The sequence below is a fragment of the Eulemur rufifrons genome, chromosome 1 (genome assembly GCF_041146395.1).
Source record: "Eulemur rufifrons isolate Redbay chromosome 1, OSU_ERuf_1, whole genome shotgun sequence".
NCBI classification, from domain to species: domain Eukaryota; kingdom Metazoa; phylum Chordata; class Mammalia; order Primates; family Lemuridae; genus Eulemur; species Eulemur rufifrons.
The window spans coordinates 60814008-60836687 of record NC_090983.1 but is presented as its reverse complement, the minus strand read 5'-3'; the positions used below and the strand labels follow the sequence as shown (position 1 = coordinate 60836687).

Genomic DNA, 22680 nt, shown 5'->3' with positions numbered 1-22680 from the left:
CCCAGAGTATAGCTAAGTTCTTTCAGTTGAAATACATTGGGATCTTAGAATGATCCAATTTCCCTAGTAGTTTCTGAAAATCATTTAAGATCCTACAAATTAAAAAATAATACTAAACATTTCTGACATTTCCTGAAACAATAATAAAAAAGGATTTTTGATATTTCTTGAAGGCAGTATACCAATGCCATAGGAAACACACTATGAAGGCAGAGGGAGATCAGAATATATTAAAAGTGGTTTAAAAGATGACTCTTTTTATTAGTATCACAAACCATGCTTCACTATATAAACATCTGCAATATTGAAAGCAGAGAGAAGGTATTTTGTGTGTAGTTTTTACATAGAATTCTACCTATCCATTTTGTATTAGTTATTCCAGGCTGGGATTAAAATATGAAAATCTGGGTTCAGTTCTAGCTCTGTCAGGCTTTATTTGCAAAATTTAATCCTTGATCTTTGACCCTATTTTTTTTCATCTGCAAAACTAGGATAAACTAAGTATTCAACTTACTACATTCAGGTGTTAGAAGGATAAAAATGACAATATACTTGAATGTACATTGAAACTGTGTCGTCACTAATATAAAGGCATGATATAGCACCCTTATTAACCAGTGAAAGAGAAAAGAGGTCACACTGCTTTACAAGGGCACAGACCTTCACCATTCAGGATACAGTCTTAAGAGTTTTGAAGAACTGTTTTTCTCAAAGAAGTAAAAAGCATTTTTATATTTAACTTTTATATAATTACTATAATTTTATATATCTAGAAATAAACTAATGATGTCCAAGCTAATGTTGAGTGAGACTTTGGATAAATCTAAAACTGGTTCTGTTCAATCAGGCACATTGGTTATACCATGTAAGAATAATGTCTCAGCAACGCCTACCTCTAGAATCCCACTCTGCAATATTATCTAAAGTATGGGCCTGGTCTATTTATTTTTAAAAATCCTTTTTTGTTTGCTTTCAAAATGTTTTTCAAAATTAAAAAAGAGGAAGGAAGGGCAGACCATTAGGAGTCTGCAAACAGCATAATTTGGGGCAGTCTGAATTCATATCCTGCCTCTGCCACTTCCTATCTGTGTAATTTTAATCAAATAATATAACCTTTCTTTTCATTATTGAATGAAGACACTAATATATCATCTATACCTGTGTACACATGATGAAAAGCTGAGACGGACACTTACTATAATGAAAGAATAAAATTCAATAGTACCTTGACACGCTAGAATAAGGGGTCAAAAATAGAGATTGAAACAGGGATGGAGGAAAAAATCTGGCAGAAAAATTTGCAATTAAATTTTTTTCTAACAATTATATACAACCTTGGCTTACACAAGCTAAATGAGCTCATTATCTTTGAAAATGCTCAAGAGAAGACTATATGGATAATCATCTATCAGAAATTTTAGAAACAAATCCTCCTGTGGGCGAGAGTGTTATCTGAACCTTCTGTTCATTCAGCAAGCATTTACAGAGACTTAGTATGTACCATGCACCCATAAACACATTGAAGCCCAAGGCAGACAAGGTTCCTGCTATCCCCAGAGAGATTCCTGGATGGTGGAACACTGATAAGTAAACAAACTGATAATTCAATGTAATTTACCTGGTAGATTGCCCCTAAGCATGGCAGCTAATGCAGATGTCATAGGGGAAGAGAAGACTGTCTCAGCTGAGTCTTTAAAGAAACATATTTGAAGCTAGCTATTTAAAGATTAAGAAGAGGGACACAAAAGATCAAACATTTGTCTCCTGTAAAGACCTGATCCCTACTGGGTCAGGTAAGATAAAGAATGACATAGTAGAAAACTAAAAGAAGTTCAGTGTAGCCAAAGCACAGAGTATAAGAAGTAAAGAGGTAGAGACAGGATTAGAGAGGGTGGTCCAGCTATAGATTAATATTACCTAAAGGGCCCTATTAAAATCAGCATTTGAAGAGTGATGGGGTATCCATGGAATGGTTTTAAGAAAAAAACTGACATAACCAGACTTATCATTTAAAACTATTACTTCCACCTATAAACATCGAAATTTAATGATAAGAAAATGTTAAAAAGCTCTGGGAAAGGAAGAGGTGATTCCTTTAATAAATGGTGCTCATTTGAAAAAATATACATTTGAAAAAAAAATTAGATTCCTATCATATATAAAAATAAATTGTTCCATGTCAAAGACTCAAGTATGAGAAGTGAAACTTTAAAATGACTAGATGAAAATATATTCAAGACAGAGAGGGAAAATAATTCTTAAATAAGACACACCAAAGTACAAAACTAGATTTAACTAAATTAAAACAAAAATATTCTGAATCATAAGTGACACTGTAGACAAAGTTAAAGGCAATGTTTACAATTGCAAAAAGATTGCTATCAATACCATACAAAGGATTCTTACAAATCATTTTTAAAATACAAACAATGCAATAGAAAAATATAGATAATTCACAAATAAGAAATACAAATGGCCAAAAGCAAATGAAAAGATGTTCAACTTTACACATAATCAAGGTAATGCAAATTAGCACAGTAATTAAATTTCTTTGCATTCACCACATTGGCAAAAACTTTAAATTCTGAAAATACCAGCTGTTGATGAGAAAGTGTGGAAATGGAGACATATAGTACTGGTGGGCACAACCACTTTGGAAAGCAATTTGGCAAAATCTAAAAACTGAACATGCACCTGCTCTACAGCCAAGCAAGTCCACTTCTGAATACATCAAGAGAGAAACCCTTGCACACAGGCACAAGAATGTACACTACTACAGTGTGTTTTGTAGTAATGGAAGTTGAGAAGACTCTTAATTTTCTTCCATGGGAAAACAATAAATTATGATATATGCATACAATGAAATAAAATTAAACTAAATCTACACTAATATGGATTCATCAAAAATGTCAAATGAAAACAGCAAGTTGCAGAGATATATATACAATATATTTTTACATAAATCATCAGAACATGCTATATGTTGCAAAGGCATAAAAATGTGGAAGAAAAGGATACTTGCCAACCTTAGAACAGTAGCGACCATGTATAAACAATCTCTTAATTCTAAAAAGCAAAAAATAGTTACTTTTCTATATGATTAGAATTATTTAAAAGTGAGAAGAATAGTATTACATGGTATAACATAGATGAACTTCAAAAACAGGCTAAGGGAAAGAAATCAGACACAAAACGTCACATACTGTATGATTCCATTTTTATGAAATATCCAGAATAGGTAAATACATAGAGATAGAATGCAGATCTGTGGTTGTCAGGGGTTGGGAGGGAGGGAAGATGGGGAGTAACTATTTAATGGGTACAGGGTTTCCTTTTGGGGTAATGAAATTGTTTTGAAACTAGACAAAGGTGATGGTGGCACAACATTGTGAATATACTAAATGTAGTGAATTATATACTGGAAAATGGATAATTTTATGTTTTATGCATTTTATCTCCTTAATAAAAAAAATTCTAAAGCATATTATACTTCTAGGAGTAGAAGATGACTAAAAATAGAGTAATCAGTGAGGGGAGTCTCAAAGTAATTATGAAAGAGATGATTTGGTATGAACTATAGCAGAGAGATTATGAAAAGTGGATAAATCCAAGGGTTGTTTTTCCAAAAGGACTTGGTAACCAATTGGATGAGGAGAGAGAAATAGAGAGGAGCCAAAGATGAACCAAATTTTGATTATCCAGTATGGGTAGAGTGTATTCCATTCTGATGAATGTAATGAAGGGAAACAGAGGAGAAGGAGCAAGTTTAAAAGAAAAAGTATTAATTTCATTCACAATCTGCTGAGTGTGAGATGCCTATGGGCTTTATAAGTGAATCTATCCAACAGGTAGCCCAGGATAAAGATCTAGTCTAGACTTACATTTTTATTGCAATTGAGGCCATGAAAGTAGTTGAGATCACCCGTGTAGTAAAATGAAAACCAAATGAAAACAAAAAGATCTAGGACAAAACTCTAAGGAATACCAACACTCAAATTCTACGAGAGAGACCTTTAAGACATAGAAGTCAATAAAGTGTTTCAAGAAGGAAAGAGTTGTCAAAAATGTCCAAAACTGCTGAGATATCAAAATAAGAACCGAGAAGCAGGTCTTCAGAAATAAGGTGGTCTTCAGAGACTTTAGTGAAAGCAATGTCTTGCCACCCTGCAGGAAACCAGAGTAGGAAAAAAAAAAAAACAACGGTTCCAATGTTTAAAACCCAACAGTAGTGATATAGGTACCAACAAAATCAGAAAAGCTCTAGAAAGAACGAACTTTGGCTAGAGAACAAAGAGAGAGATGATAACCAACCCTCCTGGGGGTTACAAAGAGCCACTTCCCAAGGAACTGAAAACTACACTAGTACTTCTCAAATATTTCCACCAGAAATAGCAAAAATGCAAAATAAAGTAATTGCACAGCCCTTGTCATCTCAGGGTGGGCAATAAGGTATTCAATTTGTTCTAGAAAATTCATGGAAATTATGCATTCTACTCATAATAAATACAGGAGTGTTTATTTTAATATAAAATGTTTTCTCCATATTTTCAATTAAAATTAATGTTCCAAAAAGGTGTTCCATGTTTATCATGCAACTTCCCATATGGCCCTCCCACAGTCTTCACACACCCATATGCAAACACACAGCATATACTCCCACTTTCAGAAATATGGAGGAGGTTCTTCATTCCACTGGAGTGACCGCCCCTGGAAATCTCCTTGGAAAGCATTTGCCAGAGCACAAGAGCCATAAACTGCTACATGACCCGAAAACATTTCTTCCTTTCATTTTTCTTAAAACCTACAACCTTCAACTTTCAAAGTATGTCTCAGGTATCACGGAACTTGGTGGCTAAATCCGTGTTAAAGAGACTTTAATTATGCCTCCTCTTTATCTTTCTTAACCAAAGAGTCAAAATTTATTAAGGACTCTATACATAGAGGTTGACTCAATACCTTCAAATATTTAGTTATTTTTCTCTGAACCTCTCCCATATCTTTCCCAAGGTGCAGACATGGTTTTGTAAAGGGGCCCTTATGCTTCTGGGACAAAGGCAGGTTCAGCCTAAATGAGGTCATTAAAACAAAACATCAAGTTCCCAGTGCCCTAAGATTCCAAGCCAATGACCTACAGAGTGTTCCAGCTGATCTTAATTTCCTTGGCACAGCACAGTAAGAGTACTGTAATATAATGCAAAATAGCTCTAAAGAGAAACTAGATACTGGCCAGAGTCTTGCCAATACACAGTTAAATAATACCAAACTAGCCCTTTCATCTGAATACTGTGCTTTACACGAATATGTCACCCTTCCCGAGAATGAAAGTAATCTTCCACTGTGAATGTGGGTTGGTTGAAAAGCTTTTACTGGACTCAGCCCCATAAAGTATGCATGCTTTTTAACTGGCATACGTGTGCTAGTGAGACTGAAAATGCTTACAAGGGGACCAAAGAGACAAAGAACAGAACTCATTCTGAGCAAGGGTAATCCAAATTTAGAATGTGCTTATAGTGGTAAATTAATACTCAAACGTTTATCTTGACCAGGCTCTCTTCTAACATCTAACAATACCAGACATGTCCCAGAAAATAAACTAAATTTCACTTTTCAAAGTTTCTTTACAAAGTCGTTATCATTTATATTAAAATATCAGTATGTTCCCAAATTTTCTCTCCTTCCTTCCCTTAGTAACAACCACTTCTCTGGTCCTTCTTCATTCATTTACTTATTCATTTATTCTTTCATTCAGCAAAAATTTACTGAGGGCCTGTGAAGTGCCAGGCATTGTTCCACCTGCTGGAGATTGATTAAACAAAACTTACCAGTTATACAAAGTTCCTGCCTTCACAGAGTTTATGTTCTAATGGGAAAAGGCAGAGAACAAACACATACCTATGCAAATATATAACATGTCAGATAATAAGTTCTAGGGAGGAAAATTAAGCTCAGTAAGGAAGAAGAGGAAGGGTAGAAGTGGTGGAAGGCAATGTCAGTCTTTGCAATCCATCAAGCTAAAATCATCTTAAGTGACCCATCAATGGGTAAATCAACTAGGACCTCCTATAATATAACTAAAAACAATGAATTGGAAACCATGGGACTTGAAAAAGATTTGATATCCAATCAGCTTCATTCATTTTCTCAATTTTTGGATAATTTATCAACAAAGCTTTACCATTAATAATCTGTTATTCTTCCACTTAAATGCACTTTGTTCCAACTAATGCACTCAGAAAAATTTGGGGAAACATGTTAATTGTATCATATCTTGGCCAATCCAACACATTCATAAGGTATTTACATGATTTCTTTCCAATGTTTTTTCATAAAATGCTTTTGTCTTATAATGTGTTTTAATATATTTTCATCAAAAGTTTAAGACTTCAGATTTAGTTTATTCAATTTAAGTAAAATGTCAACAATATAATTGGAAAGGTTAGTCCTCACTCTCAAATCAATCAACCAAATCAGACTTATAATTTATCACATAAAGTCCAACTTTACTTTTCAATTCAAATAGAGGTATCAATATACATTTGGGGAAGAAAAATAGTTTTTAAAACACTGAATAATAAATTATGGATTATATCTTATAAGAGAAATAGCTGAAGGCAGTCAAAATTGAAGTAATATAGAACTAAGAGTTCTGAGGAGTATGATGACGTGCTAGGAAGTACATAGAATTCCTTTGGTAATTGTGTGAGTGTACATTTCCACCACTGGGTTTCAGCTGTTGGATGTAATTAAATAAAAATCAAGTATAAAATTAGAAATAGAACCATTAAATATATTACTCATCATGATAAAAATTTCTTATGTTTTTTAATGAATGCAAATGGTACACACTAAAACAAATTAGTCCAGCAGCTAGTGTATCATTTCATAGGAAGTAGAAAATATTAAAATATTTTATGATAAAATAGGATGGGAATTGACTGGAATTGGAATAGTCATAATATGATTTGCTAAAACATATTTAACCACAATATTGAATAACACACACAAAATTTGAAATAAATCATGTACAAGTTTTATCCTCGAGTTTTGCCCAATTTATCTTGAAAGTTTTGATAGTCCCAGAAAAGATTCCTGTTAACATTTATAAGAATCAGTCACCAGCTGTAGTAGTTGCTGTGGCAAACCACCCAAACCTACCTCCTTCAAGGCTGAAGCGCTCCATTGTCCCAGCTGTTAAGAGTATCAGCCACTAAGACCTGTGACTAAGGCCCCCCTGACGGCCATTGCACTATGTTGAAGGGAGCTGCCATGCCCCAAATCAGGCATTTCTTAGGCAGCCCAGCCCCTCTGCCCTAATTCTGAACAATTCTGCAGAGCCATCCCAACTCCAGAGTTCCTATGGGATTGGTTGAGGCCTTTGTTGTGGCTGCACTGCAGCCCAGCTTCTCCCTGTGTCCTTTCCTACAGGTATGGTTTCTAAGAGCTCTCCCCAGGAAACTCCCTGCAGGAAAACCTAAGCTCCAAGTCGGCTTCCCAGGGGAACCTCACCTGCAGCACTATCTATTATATCACATGTTTGTAGATGAATTTTCTTTCATCTACAGATGCATCCTATAAATACTTATTAAGAATAGTGGAAAATACATTTAAATACGTCACAAAAGGCCATTTTCAGCATTCAGTTTTCTCACTGATGCACTCTTTGCTTTGTTCTTAGGAAGCTCTCCCTCAAGAGTTATATATTCTCTGACAATGGTCAGGACCTGGAAGAACTAAAGTCAAAAATTGAAAATTGAAAAATAAGAAGTGAAAATTGTCATTTCTCCTATCACACCATCATATATCTGAATTCAGAACATTTCAACACTAGGCAAAATCCTCCCTTCTAACCATTATTCACCCTTAACGGTAATAGGTTTATAGCATAAAAAGACAGGAACCCTTTATGATTTGCAGTGCTTTGATTAATCATTAAGAGAAGCTTTCCCTGTGTGTGTGCCCTGGAGATTTACATCCCCCAGGGTAATGCACCAGAAGTTTACTGTGATCACAGGTGGGCTCTCAGGAAGGTAAGTTTTAGGGAAAAGTACATACAGAAAATGAGGATCTGGAAACTGATTCTCTTAAATCCATGAGTTTGTACATCCCTTGGAAAGTCTTCATGCATATTTAAGGGGCATATGTCTCCCCATTTCTACATTATGAGAACTGGCCTAAATAATTCACCAGTGACATTAATACCTAATAATTAAAACATTTACTAGCATCTACCTCTTGCTCTGAGACTCATATTATAAACCCAACTGATATTTGCACTTATTTTTTTCTAAGTGTACAGAGCTTGTGAACAGACAGTAAGTTGGAAGAAAGCTAGCAGTCCACTGAGCACTCTTCATTTACAATTACACAAAATTAGTATAATGCATAAAATCAGAAATGTCTTCATTAATTTAATTACACAGGATCAAAATTTTCTATGTGTTAAATGAGAGTAAAAGATAAATAGTGCTAAAATCCAATTAGTTCAGGAGCCTAGCATATATTTTTATTTTTGTAAATAGAATCTGTTAAAGGAAATGGAAATATTCTTAAAAATGAATGAAGAAGAGGAAGATGATTGATCATGATTAGAATAAATACAATAAAATACAACTTGATAAAACTGGTTTTAACTACTTATCTTCAATAATCCATGTACTCATTCTTTCAATGAAAGAATCCAAGAACAACAACAAAGACAAGACAATTCATTTAAAGGGAAAAACAATAAATAATTATACCAAGTAGATAAATCAGACAATTAAGATTATGGCAAGTACAGCCAAGGAAATAAACTGAGAAATGTGATGGGGAAAAAATAAAAATAAAAAAGCAGGTTGTTTTAGGTAGCCTGGCCAAAAAAGGGCTCCATGACGAGATGATCTTATGCTGAGACCTGAAGAATTAAAAGGAGTCAGCTGTGTCAAGAGCCAGGAAAAGGGACTCCAGACACAGAAAACAGTCAAGGCAAAGGCTTTGACATAGAAAAAGAGCTTGCCAAGTTCACAGGACTGTGGCTGGAGTATAATGAACAAAGGGTAGAATGCAGATGAGGTTTAAGAGATAGACAGAGATCAAACCACGTAGAGTTCTGTAGGTCCAAGTAAGAAATTTAGATTTTATTCTAAGCTATCAAGATTTTTTTGGCCGGGCACAGTGGTTCACGCCTGTAATCCTAGCACTCTGGGAGGCCTAGGTAGGAGGATAGCTTTAGGTCAGGAGTTCAAACCAGCCTGAGCAAGAGTGAGACCCCATCTCTACTAAAACTAGAAAAAAAAAAGTAGCCAGGCAACCAAAAATAGAAAAAATTAGCTAGGCATGGTGGTATGTGCCTGTAGTCCCAGCTACTCAGGAGACTAAGACAGGAGGATCCCTTGAGCCCAGGAGTTTGAGGTTGCTGTGAGCTAGGCTGATGCCCCGGCACTTTAGCCCAGGCAACAGAGCAAGCCTCTGTCTCAAAAAGAAAAAAAAAAAATTTCAACCAGGAAATGCCATGGTGTGATCTACATTTCTAAGAGTTCCCTGTAACAAGTGTATGGAGAATGGACCAAGACAGACTAACATAGAAGCAAGGAAGCCATTTATGGGGCTCCTGTAGGTGAGAAGATAGTGGTTTAAATTAGGATGGTAGCAGTGGAGATGGAGAGATATGCATAGACTCAGCTCTATTTTGATGAAAGATGTAGCAGGACCTAACAAGATGAGAAAGTGATCTCCTTGTTTTTTGGCTTGAGCAACTAAATGGCTGATTTCAGGGTGGAGCAGGAAGAATTTAGAGAAGGACTTGGAAGCTATAACCACCTCATACCCCTTAAGCCAAGCAGAGCCAAAGGCATGTTGGACCTTGGCTAGCCTGAAATGTTCATATCTAATTTCATATCGTTATTTCTAAGTTTAAATACTTGGTTCTGTACTTCAATTTTACCACTCAACCTGGCCCCTCCCTTATGTGATACCTTTTGTGATTCTCTTCCTAATATTTGAACTTTCATGTAGAATTCCTAGTTTAACCAGACACTCCTCCCCCCATCATCCCCGTGAAGATGATTCCTGTGCTTCTTGCCCTATGGTACCCAAACATGCTCCCTATCAGAAGAGGTGTGATGATGTGGGAAGATCTGAACAGAGGTGGAGAGGGAGCTTCTAAGGTCAGTGGAACCAAAGAAACCCCCCAGGACTCCTAAATCTCCTGCATGCAGGAGTCATTACTGCTTCAAGAGCCATCAGAATCACTTGCTCTAGGAGAAGAGTAAAATAGTAGAGCTCCACGGCCCCGAGAGTGTGGGCAAAGAGCTGATATCACATCACTTATCAGCAGCAGGACCATATTAAAAGTTAGGTTTGCTCATTCCCAGTCTAATGTCTTCCAATCACATCATATTGACTCACAACTTTCCATAGAAGCAATATTAAAAATGGTGCACAGGATGTTGTAAGTGTACTATTCTTCGGAGTCTTAGGGGTTTAAAAGCTGGCTGGCCTGAACACCTAACCACCACATGCAATAGTACATCTATGGAAAAATGTACGTGAATACACATCCAATTTATTAATGAGCTTTTGGAATAAAAGCATTTGTAAACTAATTAAGAATATTGAACATCCTGTTTGTGTTTATTTTCTCTGTGGCTTTGGAAAATATTAAATAAGCAGGCCAAAAGGAAGGACAAGAAGTAAAGGATTCTCTCCCAGTTCTCCCATTTCTCTTCTAAATTAATTATGAACCCTTTCCTTCCATTCCCTTGCCATGACAAAGGCTTGTGGCCACTTTTCCTTGTCTCCCTTGAGCTGTCCTCTATCTGGAATGCCAAAAGGATAATTCCCAAGTCTGCTTATCCTTATTCAAATACATACATAAGTGTATATTTATACAAGACAATTCATTACTATTCCATATAAGCTGATGTTGTTCAAAGCAACATCCATAAGACTGCAGAAATCTTTTTTATATTAATTAAGATCTACATTTATGCTGAACCATGGATGACTCCAATTTTCCTTCTCTTAATAGAATACAATACATGCTCCTAGGGGAAAAACAAACCTGAAGTTGAGCTTTTGATAAAGTAAAAAAATAAAATGCAAATTATAGACAAAGGGTGGACTACAGATGTATCCTGCGAATTAACCAAAACTTAGAGGCAACCTTCAAACTGGAAATAAAACCTTAACAAATAGAAGGTCTGCTGGGGACCAGTACTGGCAGCCTGTTAGGGACCGGGCTGCAGAGCTCTGCCGCCTTAGAAAGTGGAGTGGGGGGCACATAGCAGGACGTGAGCAGCGGGCTAACTAGCAAATCCTCATCTGTATTTACAGCCGCTCCCCATCACTCGCATCAGTGCCTGAGCTCCGCTCCCCCACCCCACCCCGGTCTGTGGAAATTGTCTTCCATGAAACCAATTCCTGGTGCCAAAAAGATTGGGGACCGTTATGCTAAAGGATTTAAGTTTTAAAATAGAAAGAGACAACTGTCTTCTGCTACAAAGGAGGACAACCAGCATGAAGTGAGGAGGATCCTGAGTTGGTATCTCCTGTCATCAAAGGCTAAAGAACCTAGCTAAGATGTAAGCTCAGGACAATGGCCCAGGAAGCTGACCATCCCTGAAGGCTGGCATTAGCTGAAACCACTGCCCAATAAATATGCTTCATGTAAATTAAGTGAATTGAGGCAAAGGAACTGAACGCTATGAACCGAATAGGCTAAGTCAGGCGAACCAACTGATGGATCACCATATATCATACATACATGGTAAGAATTAGTTTTTGTGCCCTGTTTGAGATCTTTTTTCCCCTAGAACACTAGGTGTTCATTGTCCTTGCCTCCATATGTTATGTCTACTGAACCTGTACCTCTTTCTCACAGAATCTGTTCCCACACCCTTGCTGAATGAGTGGTGGTCCAGGTCCCTCTGTCCCCTTGGCCACAGCTGATTGAATAAGAGCCGGACATACTGGCCTGATATCTCTCTCCAGATACAGACTCCAGTCAGTTACTAAGTAATCAACCACTCAAAGGGAGAAAACTTGGGGGTGTCTATTCAAGGCCACAGATGTGACATGAAATCAGGACAAGCAAGACTGCAGAGAAATGTCAGAAAATGGAGTAGATTTACAAGGAGAAGCAGAGACTATGTGGTGTACTTGTGGGAGAACAAAAGTGAGAAAACAGAGAAAATGTTTATCTTGATTTTTGCTGACTTTTCAGTAACCAATTTCAATCTCTCATGAGACCAGTGACCTGTTGGCCTTCAGCTACTATAACACAACCTTTTAGGCTGGTTCATTTGAGGTTCTGTGTCCTCCAATCAATCAATACCTGGCTAAAATACCAGCTAAAGTTTATTTGTAATATTCCCACCTTTTCTCAACTAATGGACCTGTCCACAATTTTGAAAGGTCCTGGCCGGGCGCGGTGGCTCACGCCTGTAATCCTAGCACTCTGGAAGGCCGAGGCGGGTGGATCGCTCGAGGTCAGGAGTTCGAGACCAACCTGAGCAAGAGCGAGATCCCGTCTCTACTAAAAATAGAAAGACATTATATGGACAACTAAAAATCTATATATTAAAAAAAAAAAAAAGAAAGGTCCAATTGCTCCAGTGTGAAAGTGGCAGAGAGAAAACAATATTAAAAGTCAAATTCCTATTTCCTTCCCCAGGATATTATTATTCAATGGGTCTTGCATGAAGTCCAAGTATCTATGGTTTTTAACAAGCATCCCTGCTGATTCTGAAACAGGTAGTTTAGTGAGCACACTTGGAGAAGCCTGGCTCTAAAGCCTGCTTCAGCACTGCCACAAAGATCTGTACACTTTCACATTCTTTAAAAAAAAAAAAAGTGATATTTAAGAAAAGTAGCAAACTGCTGTTGGAAAGATAGATTTTTCTGAAGCCCTAATAAGAGCAAGTACTGTTTCTATTATTCTTTCTGCATATATATTTGTGTTTTGTTTCACACTAAATGGGGTTCTGTAAAATAGCTCCAAGGGCCTAAATACAATTTACCATGTTGTTTCCATCTCAAAATGAATTTAAATTTCCAAAGACCTAATTTGTGGACTTTTGAAACATAACCAGTTTGTAATTTGAGGATTTCATGTGCCACTCCAACTGAGAAAATTTGATTATGAATGGTTTTAGATGATACCAAGAAATTATTATAATTTTTGTTAGGGAATAATGGCATTTTGGTTATAAAAGAAAATGCATTTTTCAGAGATGCATATAAAACTAAGACAGGATATCCACGATTTACTTCAAAATACTTTAGCAAAGAAAATGAAACTTTTTAAAAAAGGAATAGATGAGGCAAAATATTGATAATTGCTGAGTCTTGAAAAATGCAAATATGGAGGTAGAGTTTCTTTTCTTCTATTTCTTACGTATAATAAAGAAATGAGTATATGAGAGTTAAGTTAATGTAGCAGCAACACAAGATTCCTATAGGACCACACATACAAGTTCATGATGTCCAAATTAGGATAATTACTGACATCACAAATGAATGACACAAAAGGCCCTTTAATTTGGGAAGAGATGTATATATCCTTTGAAAGTCCCTGATACACTAGAGAAAAAAGAAATCAAAGGCAGAGCATATGGAAAACTAATTTCTTAATTATTTAAGAGATATTGTTATTTTTCTAGATATACAGAAAAGGCCTAATTCAATACAGAATAGACTAGAAACAGTGTGGTAAGGGACAAAGCACAGTGAGACATGATATTCTTTTTGATCTCCGTGTATTTGAACTGTGGAAGCACAGGCGAATCATTTCCAGTTTTTGTTTAGAACTTAAAATGTAGGTGACAGACCCAATTCCTGGTGTTCTCATGAAATAGTATCCTGTAGACTGTAGATGACACACAAAACTGGTTACTAATAATGCTAGTATTTAATAAATCCTATTTGATGATATAACCAAATATTTGATGAATTTTTCATACCAATTTTAGGGAGAAGATGGAAAAGAAAGTTAGAGTAGGCCGGGCGCGGTGGCTCACGCCTGTAATCCTAGCACTCTGGGAGGCCGAGGTGGGCGGATCGTTTGAGCTCAGGAGTTCGAGACCAGCCTGAGCAAGAGCGAGACCCCATCTCTACTAAAAATAGAAAGAAATTATATAGACAGCTAAAAATATATATAGAAAAAAATTAGCCGGGCATGGTGGCACATGCCTGTAGTCCCAGCTACTCGGGAGGCTGAGACAGGAGGATCCCTTGAGCTCAGGAGTTTGAGGTTGCTGTGAGCTAGGCTGACGCCACGGCACTCACTCTAGCCTGGGCAACAGAGTGAGACTCTGTCTCAAAAAAAAAAAAAAAGAAAGTTAGAGTAAAACATACAAAGAGTTATAGTTCAGAAAGGGAAAAAAAGGGGAAGTCCAGGTCTTTAGATGAATATTAACAAATAACATTTTTCACCCCTGTTCTTTCTTTCTTTTTTTTTTTTTTTTCAATTTAATTTTACAGAATCAAGGAATCTAACAGTATATCTTGTTAGATACAGTATGTCCTCATAATGTATACATTATTTCTTGTACAATGATATGAAATAATATGGGAAATATTCATGATAAATTATTAAGTGAACAGTGCAAGTTAAAAACAATAGTTTCATATTTTTTTCCCCACCCCCCCTTTCCCGAGTCAGCACCTTCAAGTGTAACCACTCCCCAAACGGTGCGCAATGCACTCATTGTGTAGGCATACCCCCATCCCCTCCCCCACCCCCCACCTCAGTCTGATGTCCAATTGGTGTCGTTTCCAGATTTGTATTTAGGTGATGATCAGTCACCCCTGTTCTTGTGTTATGGGCAGACTTGTAACTAACAACAATGATATACATTTATCATTTGTACTACTCTTATGGTCCTTGCTTTCTTTGGAAATTGTGCCTTCCTAAAAAAGGACTGTGAAAGCCTCAAAAAGTCCAGATTTCAGGTTCTGGCTGTGCCACGCTCAGCCACATAGCATTTCTTAAACTCAATTTACATATCTGTAAAGGAAGAGCATTAGACTACACGCAAAAATCCCTCCCAATTCAAACTTTCCATGACACTGTTTTTCATAGGTTGCTTTTTTTTTTTTTAATCTGTAAAACCTTCAGAGGCTTTATTCTGAATTAGTTATATGACATGTCCTGGGAAGTAATTAACCAGAGCTACAACACAAGCTGTGTCAAAGCCCAAAAATCAGCTAGGGGGCGACACACATGAGAAAGAACTGACTGCTACAAGAGCTAAAAATCTCTTACTTTTCCCTTTTTTCAAAAAAGAGGTGTTTAGGGTTCTTTGCTAACAGATGATTTCCTGGTAAATGTCAATCAGAAATTAGAAAAAAGAGATTAATTTTATAATTTAAGTCACTTTCAATATAAATAACTTTTCTGGACCACATATATAAAGAAAGGTATGCTTTAAATATGTTTTATTGGTAAACACAAAGTAATATGCCTAGGAAGTATAGCTGGCCAGCATTACAAAAAGAGGGAAAAGGAATAAAGAATATGGATTCTCTCTCACTCTAGCTCTCATTTTAAAATAATAATATTGAAAGCCTACAGTATTGTATACTTTGGGACATCTTATTTTCAAAAAGAGATAAAGTATACCCTATTTGTGGCTTCAATGCACTTTACCACTCATGCATTACGTAGGCATCTCAAATTGTAAAAAAAAATATTTATGACTTGTAAAATGATTTTTGACTGTGGTTTTGAAAGGCCAGATGAAATTTTAACATTTCTAGTCTGGATTCTCTCAAACTCTCTGGTCATTTACTTGTAAGTAACAAATACAATTCTTCACTTTTTCTATGGGGAGAAAAGAATTGCTAAAATGACTGGAATGGTTAAACAAAACAAATGAGAGAGAATATAAAGAAAAGAGACATCTCCTCCAATGTTTCAACCATAAATAACATACAGTAGAACCTATCACATACAGTCATTTACATCCTCTCAACTGAAAGTTAGAGATAAATTGGGCCAGAAATACTGTCTTGGAAAAGATAATGTGTGTCACAAAGATACTTAACTTGGGGAAATTACTGACATAGAGTCTTCTATTCTCAAAACTGCCCTCATTCCAAAGAACTAAGAGTATACAAAGGAATAAAAACAAAAGGATCAGTTCTAAATGCAAAGTCTAGGTGGAGGAAAAAGGAAACATAAGAGAAAGTAAAAAGGAGCCTCCCTCTTTCCCAACTTTGGGACACCCTTGTCCTCATAGAGACCTCAACCCTTGGGCCAAGGAAGAGTTCAGCAAGAAGGGCACTTCCAAGGTGGGGACACCCCTCTGGGATTGGTCCTCAGAAGTCAGGTCAGGACTCTCTGCTCATGAAATAGCACAGCTGTCTATGTGAGTACAGTGCTCTTGAAGAAGGTCATTGTGGATATGACACAGGGCCAGAGCAGGAAACCTATTGGAGTCAATAATATATCGTCTTTTTCCATTTTCCAATTTGCTAAAGCTGATCTAAACAAATGTTGTCATTCCCTAAGATGTCTCACTCTAGTCTGTTGACTATCCACACTAGGGCCCATCCTGTCCTGACCCTGACACCTTACCCAGTCTCTTTCACTTTTTTCCCACTGCATTAACATAAGCATACTAACACCTATTCTGGCTTTCTATTCAAAACACACCCTGCCGCATCAACAAATCTCTCAGACACAGGCACTCCATTGGTGTCCACTCACAACATTAACGTGAAAGTCAGCCCAGACCTTTCTCCCTCTACTTCTCTTCCCCTGTTCAACCTCCACCCCCTAACACAATCCCAAATTTGGTAAACACCACTAGGATAGTATTTTTGTCTTATAACCTAAATATAGTGTGAGAAACAGCAGGCCCTTTATAATTCGGAAAATTACCTAGTAAATTTTCTCCCAGATAACTGTGTCATCATCGATTTCCTTTTCCCACTCTAGCTCACAGGGACAATCCAGAATCAATTTATTACACCACTATGGCACATAGTCTATTCCAATCTTCTATCCTAACCCAAAAGACAAACTCTCAAAGGGCTTGGACGTTTCAGTAGGGCTCCTTATTCCTTGGGATCTGACTTTAAACCTTACCCTGATAATAAAGCTCTCAAGAGAGTCTTCCCTTTGTCCATCTCCCCAATCAAAGTGACAGTTCTGTCCACTTAAGGGTTTGCCTCTCCCTTCAAAGATGTCAATTTAGAACACAGCTCTGCTCCTGGAATATTTACTACCACTTTCTCCAATCCTTATCCAAAAACGCATGTACTAATTAAACTTCAAACCCCTCTCCCACCAAAAAAAGTATGTATACCAGACTTCCATCAAAATATATTTCCTACTGTTTCTGTTATTGCTGTACATTATCGAGAATTCATCTACTTCTTAGGGTATTTATTCTATTCCTAAAAGTATAAACACACATCATTGAACTCATCAGAGGTAATAAAGGTGCAGGAAAAGGAAAGAGAACAATAGATGGGGAAAATAACCAACTGTCCTCTCCTCTCTGTTCATTATCCCTCTCCTCACTGTAAGTATCTGGCTGTTTAAATATATTGCTTCTACCCTTGTAGAACAAGGTGCATTTTGTCTAGTGAAGCTTCTCTTTGTTTTGCATGTTCAAAACTGGGAGGAAGTATGTGACAAGAGATGAATTATTCTAGGATGTACTAATTTTTTTTTTACTCAAAATGTATAATCATGATGTATCTCCTCTCAGTTGCTTGGTCCTTAAAATCTAATTTGCTTACGTAAGTCCCAAACTAGAAACTCGAAAAAAAAATCATAAAAATAAAGTCCATCTTCTAATCATCACTTACAAGTCATTTGCAGCCACAGCCTCCAAACTGAGAAATTCACTGAAATCAAAAAGACATGACGAGTCCTAAACCCCAATTAGCTTTTGCCACACAGTCACTATATCACTTTCCTTTAGTAAATGAGGTTGGCTTCAGTTGAAAATGTGAAAGACTAAAGAAGGTATTAAAGGAACCAATCAATCCCCTTCTCACCCCACTACCACTACCCCTGCCCATAATTCCTGACTTAAAATTGATACTCTATCATCACATATAACTCTCCCACACCTACCTGGTGAATGATAATAGCTTCCAGGCACTGTACTTTATATATTCTCTTTTTTAGCCCATCCCAAGACCCTAAGAGGGAAGTTTTAACATTCCCACTATACAGCTGTGAAAAATGAGCCCCTAATAATGCCAAAGGACTATGTCAGAGTCAATAGAGTTATTTAACAGAGGCCATGCTAATTCTTAGCTAATATTGTAAGTTACTGAAAATCTTAAGGACTGTATGGGTTTAGAACTCCTAAGATACTTGAATTAAAAAATTTAGAAATGCGTACCTGTTTTTTCCTTGAATTTGCTTTGGGAAACAGGCCTGCTGACAACACAGATGTAAATGGAGAACAGCATAGCTCAGGAAAAGGGTTTGGAATAGATGGCATTTCCAGAACATCAAGATCTTTCTTTTTTCTCCTACACCAAGAGAACATAGGATGTAATTTACATAAAACAGAATGTAAAATATTATTGCTGTCAGGATTAAAAAGTGTGCTAAGGACAACAGGTACCACTCTATGACAACATTAATGTTATATAAAGTCTATAGGTAAGGTCTGTGATGTACTTTCTGTGGGTGGAAATAAAATATTAATTGATACAAATAAATCTCCTATAATATAACTATTTTTTTTTTGCCTTTAAAAAAAATCACAGGTATGGAAATTCCAACACTTTTGATAATTTTCCTGAAGCAGAAATATGGACTAGATAATTACTAATACAAAAAATCATCCTGAGGAGTTAGACATTGTTATGCATTTATTAACTTGATAAGGTCTCTAAGTTACATTTAGTGAATTCATTCCTATGATATTTTACTAATCACTTTTGAAAGTTATGATTTATTAATTATAGCTGTGGTTCATCTCACTTCAAATTTCATTCACAATGTTGCCCACACACAGTCTGTTGATTTTTCAAATGCTTATAGATCTAAACAGCAAGGCAGTGTTTTTGAGGAGGTAAGTTAATAGAACTTGCTAGTATAAATGTACTCTAGTCCACTGGAGAGTAATTTTAACTTCACTGAAGTTGAAGCACTTCGATAATCAGAGGGAAAAAAGTACCATTTAAATGTATGAATATAAAGGACTACAGATTTTTCTCGTACTGTTGTAGCCTTTTTCAGTTCCTAAAGTATGTGCAACTCTAAAGGCACTTAGTGCTGAATGCTATGGAGATTGGGAAACCTTTTAAAGCCTCTATTCTTTCTTGCTGAACAGCAAGACTGCTCAAATGTCAATCCAAGCTTTGCTTCTCTAGAGTCATGGTAAGACTCTATGTGGGAGGTGAACTCATTTATGCTACGATTTTTAAAATACATAAAATAAAATGGATTGTTTACTCTTTTGAAAATGCAGGGACACGAAGAAGGAGCAGGAGGTGGTCAACCTGGAGGTCGGCCTGATAGTTCACACCGCTGGGCAGAGGCGAGAGAGACCGAGAGCTCTCAATGAAACGGTGATGCTATTTATAAGGCGCGGTGAGATCGCAATGTCCTGCTGATCCCGTAGGAGCCAGCTCAAAGGGAATTGTCTTCAGAGACTTTCACAAACTTGGCCCAGCTCTGGGCACGTGGCTCACCCCCTAGGACCGCCTCCTCACCCCCTCGCCGGCTGCCAGCCCAGGACACTCCCCCGCGCCCTCGGAGGGCTGCCTACCTGTCTGCGGCGATGCCGCGGGTCCCGTCCGGAGGGGGCAGGAGCGCTCGCGCGTGCAGCCAGTGGGCTGGCGCCAGGTCGTGGGCGTCGCCCCTCCCCTGGGCAGCGCCACACACCTGGGCGGCCAGCGGCGAGTCCCGGGCAGCCGCTCTGGCCGCGGCGCTCTGCCCATCTTGCAGGGAAGTGGTCATTGTCGCCGGCTAGGGGGCTCGGGCGTCATGGGAGCCCCGGCGCGTGGGGAGAAGGGGATCGGGTGGCGGGAGGCTAGGTGCCGGTTGGGCAGCCCGTGCGCTCTGCAGGTGCGGTGGCCTCGCAGCCTGCGCTCGGGGACCCGGCGGCTCAGACGCTCGACCGAGCAGTGTGCGAGGCGGCGGGGGAGGGGAGGGGGCGGAGGAGGAGGGTGGGGAGAGGGGAGGAGCGGCCGGTGGGTGGGGGCCGCGGGCGGCGGGGAGAGGCGGAGAGGGGGTGGGGAGGGCGCCCGCGTGGCCCGGGGCGCTCGGGGGCGCTGGCGGCCGTCCGGGGCGGTCCGCGCCGGGGCCTCGGCCACCGCCTCTCTACAGCCGGACCGCTGTCTCCCAGGTGGGCGCCAGGGCGCTAGGCTGAACCCAGGGTCAGGGCGGGCCCCGCGCTTCTGGAGACGGGGACCGGCTGATCCGGTGGGCCCGCTGGGCTTGCCTGTTGGACTGCAGACGGGACAGGGGTCCAGGCAGCGCTGACCCTCAGACCCTTCCATTCTTCCTCCTGTGCTATCTGAGATCACCTAAGCTGTCGCCGGGCCGCCATGACAGTCCCCACCGTGCCAGGAGGCCAGGGGGCCGTGGGGCTAGGCTTGCCCCGTCCTTCCCCTCGTGCCTCCTCTTCCATCCACTCCGCAGCCAAAGAGGGGGGGAGGTGCAGCGAGGGAGTAGGGAGTACAATTGTGACTACTGAGATTTTGATAATCCTCAGTAAAGCATGAGTAACCCTGAAGGTGTCTGAAATTTGAAAGATTATTAATTTTATTTTAATGAGAACACCTTTCATCTAATGAATCCCCACTTTGCCTTGTCCTCTTCCATCCTCACAACAGCTCCATAAATTATATGTTTACCTCATTTTACACATAAGGAAATTGGGGCTCGAAGCCGTCGAGTACCTTGCACAACATAGCACTAGTAACTGGTTCAGTCAAGATTCCAAGCCAGAAGCCTCCTTCCCAAAAACCCAGACTGTTGGAAACAGTAATTACATTATTCCCACTCTCTGAGGTGCAGCAGCCCTACTCTGAAATTCTGGGCGATACCAGGTTTCTGCTGTGCTAGTGAAGTGTCCCCGTCCCCGTGCACAGTTGAGGATCTCCACATGTTTTACACACTCTTTGTTCTTTGACCAAATTAGGTAACATCTGTCCCTGGCATCTGCTTCACCAGGTTTTCTTAATCTCCACAACCTCTGCCCAGGGAAAGGTAAACAATGCCTCCCAAAGAAACCTGCAATGCCCTCCCCAATCTCTGTGCGCCCTCCCCCACCATGGCACCGACCACTGGAGACACCCAGGGGTCGCCAACTCCCATCCTGTGAGGAAATCTGGGCTACTCCATAAAGGCATATAATCGTTGAGTCAAAGAGTTTATAGACTCCAAGTTCTTTATTTTCCTAATGTCAAAATTAAGGCCCAGAAAAAATCTGAAGTAACCTAGGTCGCACCATGGGTGTGGTCTCTGAGATGCTTTATACAGTGCAATGGCCAAGCCAGGACAAAAGGGTGGCTTTCTTAGGAATAAATTAATAATACTAATCACTGTGATGGCTAACATTTATTGACACTTGTGCCAGGCAAAGCCCTCACATCCAGTTCCCTGTTATGGTCTGGGGTCTATGCATGGGGTTTAAATAAGTTTAACGTAAAAGCATACAGATACATTGAGGTCATTCCAGCAAAATAAAAATGAGGTATGTATTTGCAGATAACTTGAGCTAAAGAAACATACACTCTAATCATCATCATTATCATCATCATTCCAATTTTATACAAAATTCTTTTGCAGGCAGCCATTTCTCCTTTCTAAGAATGATAAAGTTTGAGCATTCTAACAGCTTGGTTAACCAGTGGCTGCAGTTTGCATCCTCCCCACTCCCAACAGCTCTCTCTCATACACACATACACACATACAGCAGGCTTTCTGTTTTTTTATTGGAGAAAGGGATCAGTGGAAACTGCATATGTCTTCGGAATCACTCGAAATACTATCTCTCAATAGTGTATGCTGCTCCACTTCCCAACATAATTGCCATAATTTATTAACCTCAAGGAAGAGTATTCCTTCCTTGTTTGGAAAGAGATCTCAATTGTGTCCCACCTCTCTAGACATCCTCCTATTTAATGAAAATCCAGGGAGGATCCATTTGCGGCTTTATGCTCTTCCTCTAACCCCCATGGGTAGAAATTATAATCCCTGCAGTTACCAGGGGCAAAAAGAAAAAGAACAGGTCTCCAAGAACGAGAACCTAAATAGTTTTGTAGATTGGCATTAAATATTGAATTTACTCCCAGTAATACCTTAAGGATCTGTACCAAGAATTAGAAGGATTAGCTCATTCACATTTTTGAAACACGCCAATAAAAGAATTACTTTTTGTATCCAAGAAGTTTACAAGAAATGATTCTAAATAAAGACGGTATAAAAGTTACAGAATACTGTCAGACCTACTGCAGCCTAAGAAAATAGAGACGTATTTCTATAAAAGGGAAGTTTAAAAGGGAGATATTTTCCTCCCCGTAACTGACAAAGATTTCTGAAACAATAAAGCAGATATGTTGGTACCAAAGAGTGACACCAGTCCCCAGGGTGGCTGTCCTTCCTTTTGACTGAAGCCTGTAAAATTGCAGACAAAGCAGCTCATCTCCTGGCCCCTCCCCCGTGATAGGCCTTGTCTGCTCTTTTGCACTTCCCTTTCCTATCTCTCCTCAGGAATC

The 22680-nt window shown here is 38.8% G+C and overlaps 1 protein-coding gene across 1 annotated transcript in view; it reads right to left on the bottom strand.

The window, feature by feature from the left end:
* The window catches only part of GRB14 (growth factor receptor bound protein 14), a 109093-nt gene extending 89032 nt beyond the window's left edge, over positions 1 to 20061 (bottom strand). Inside the window, exons 1-2 of the mRNA XM_069471984.1 lie at positions 19725 to 20061; positions 18345 to 18477 (exon numbers count right to left, since the gene is read on the bottom strand). Coding sequence (XP_069328085.1) covers positions 18345 to 18477; positions 19725 to 19915 — 324 coding nt within the window. The 5' untranslated portion in view covers positions 19916 to 20061. The remainder of the gene's footprint in view (positions 1 to 18344; positions 18478 to 19724) is intronic.
* Between the last annotated feature and the right edge of the window lie 2619 nt (positions 20062 to 22680).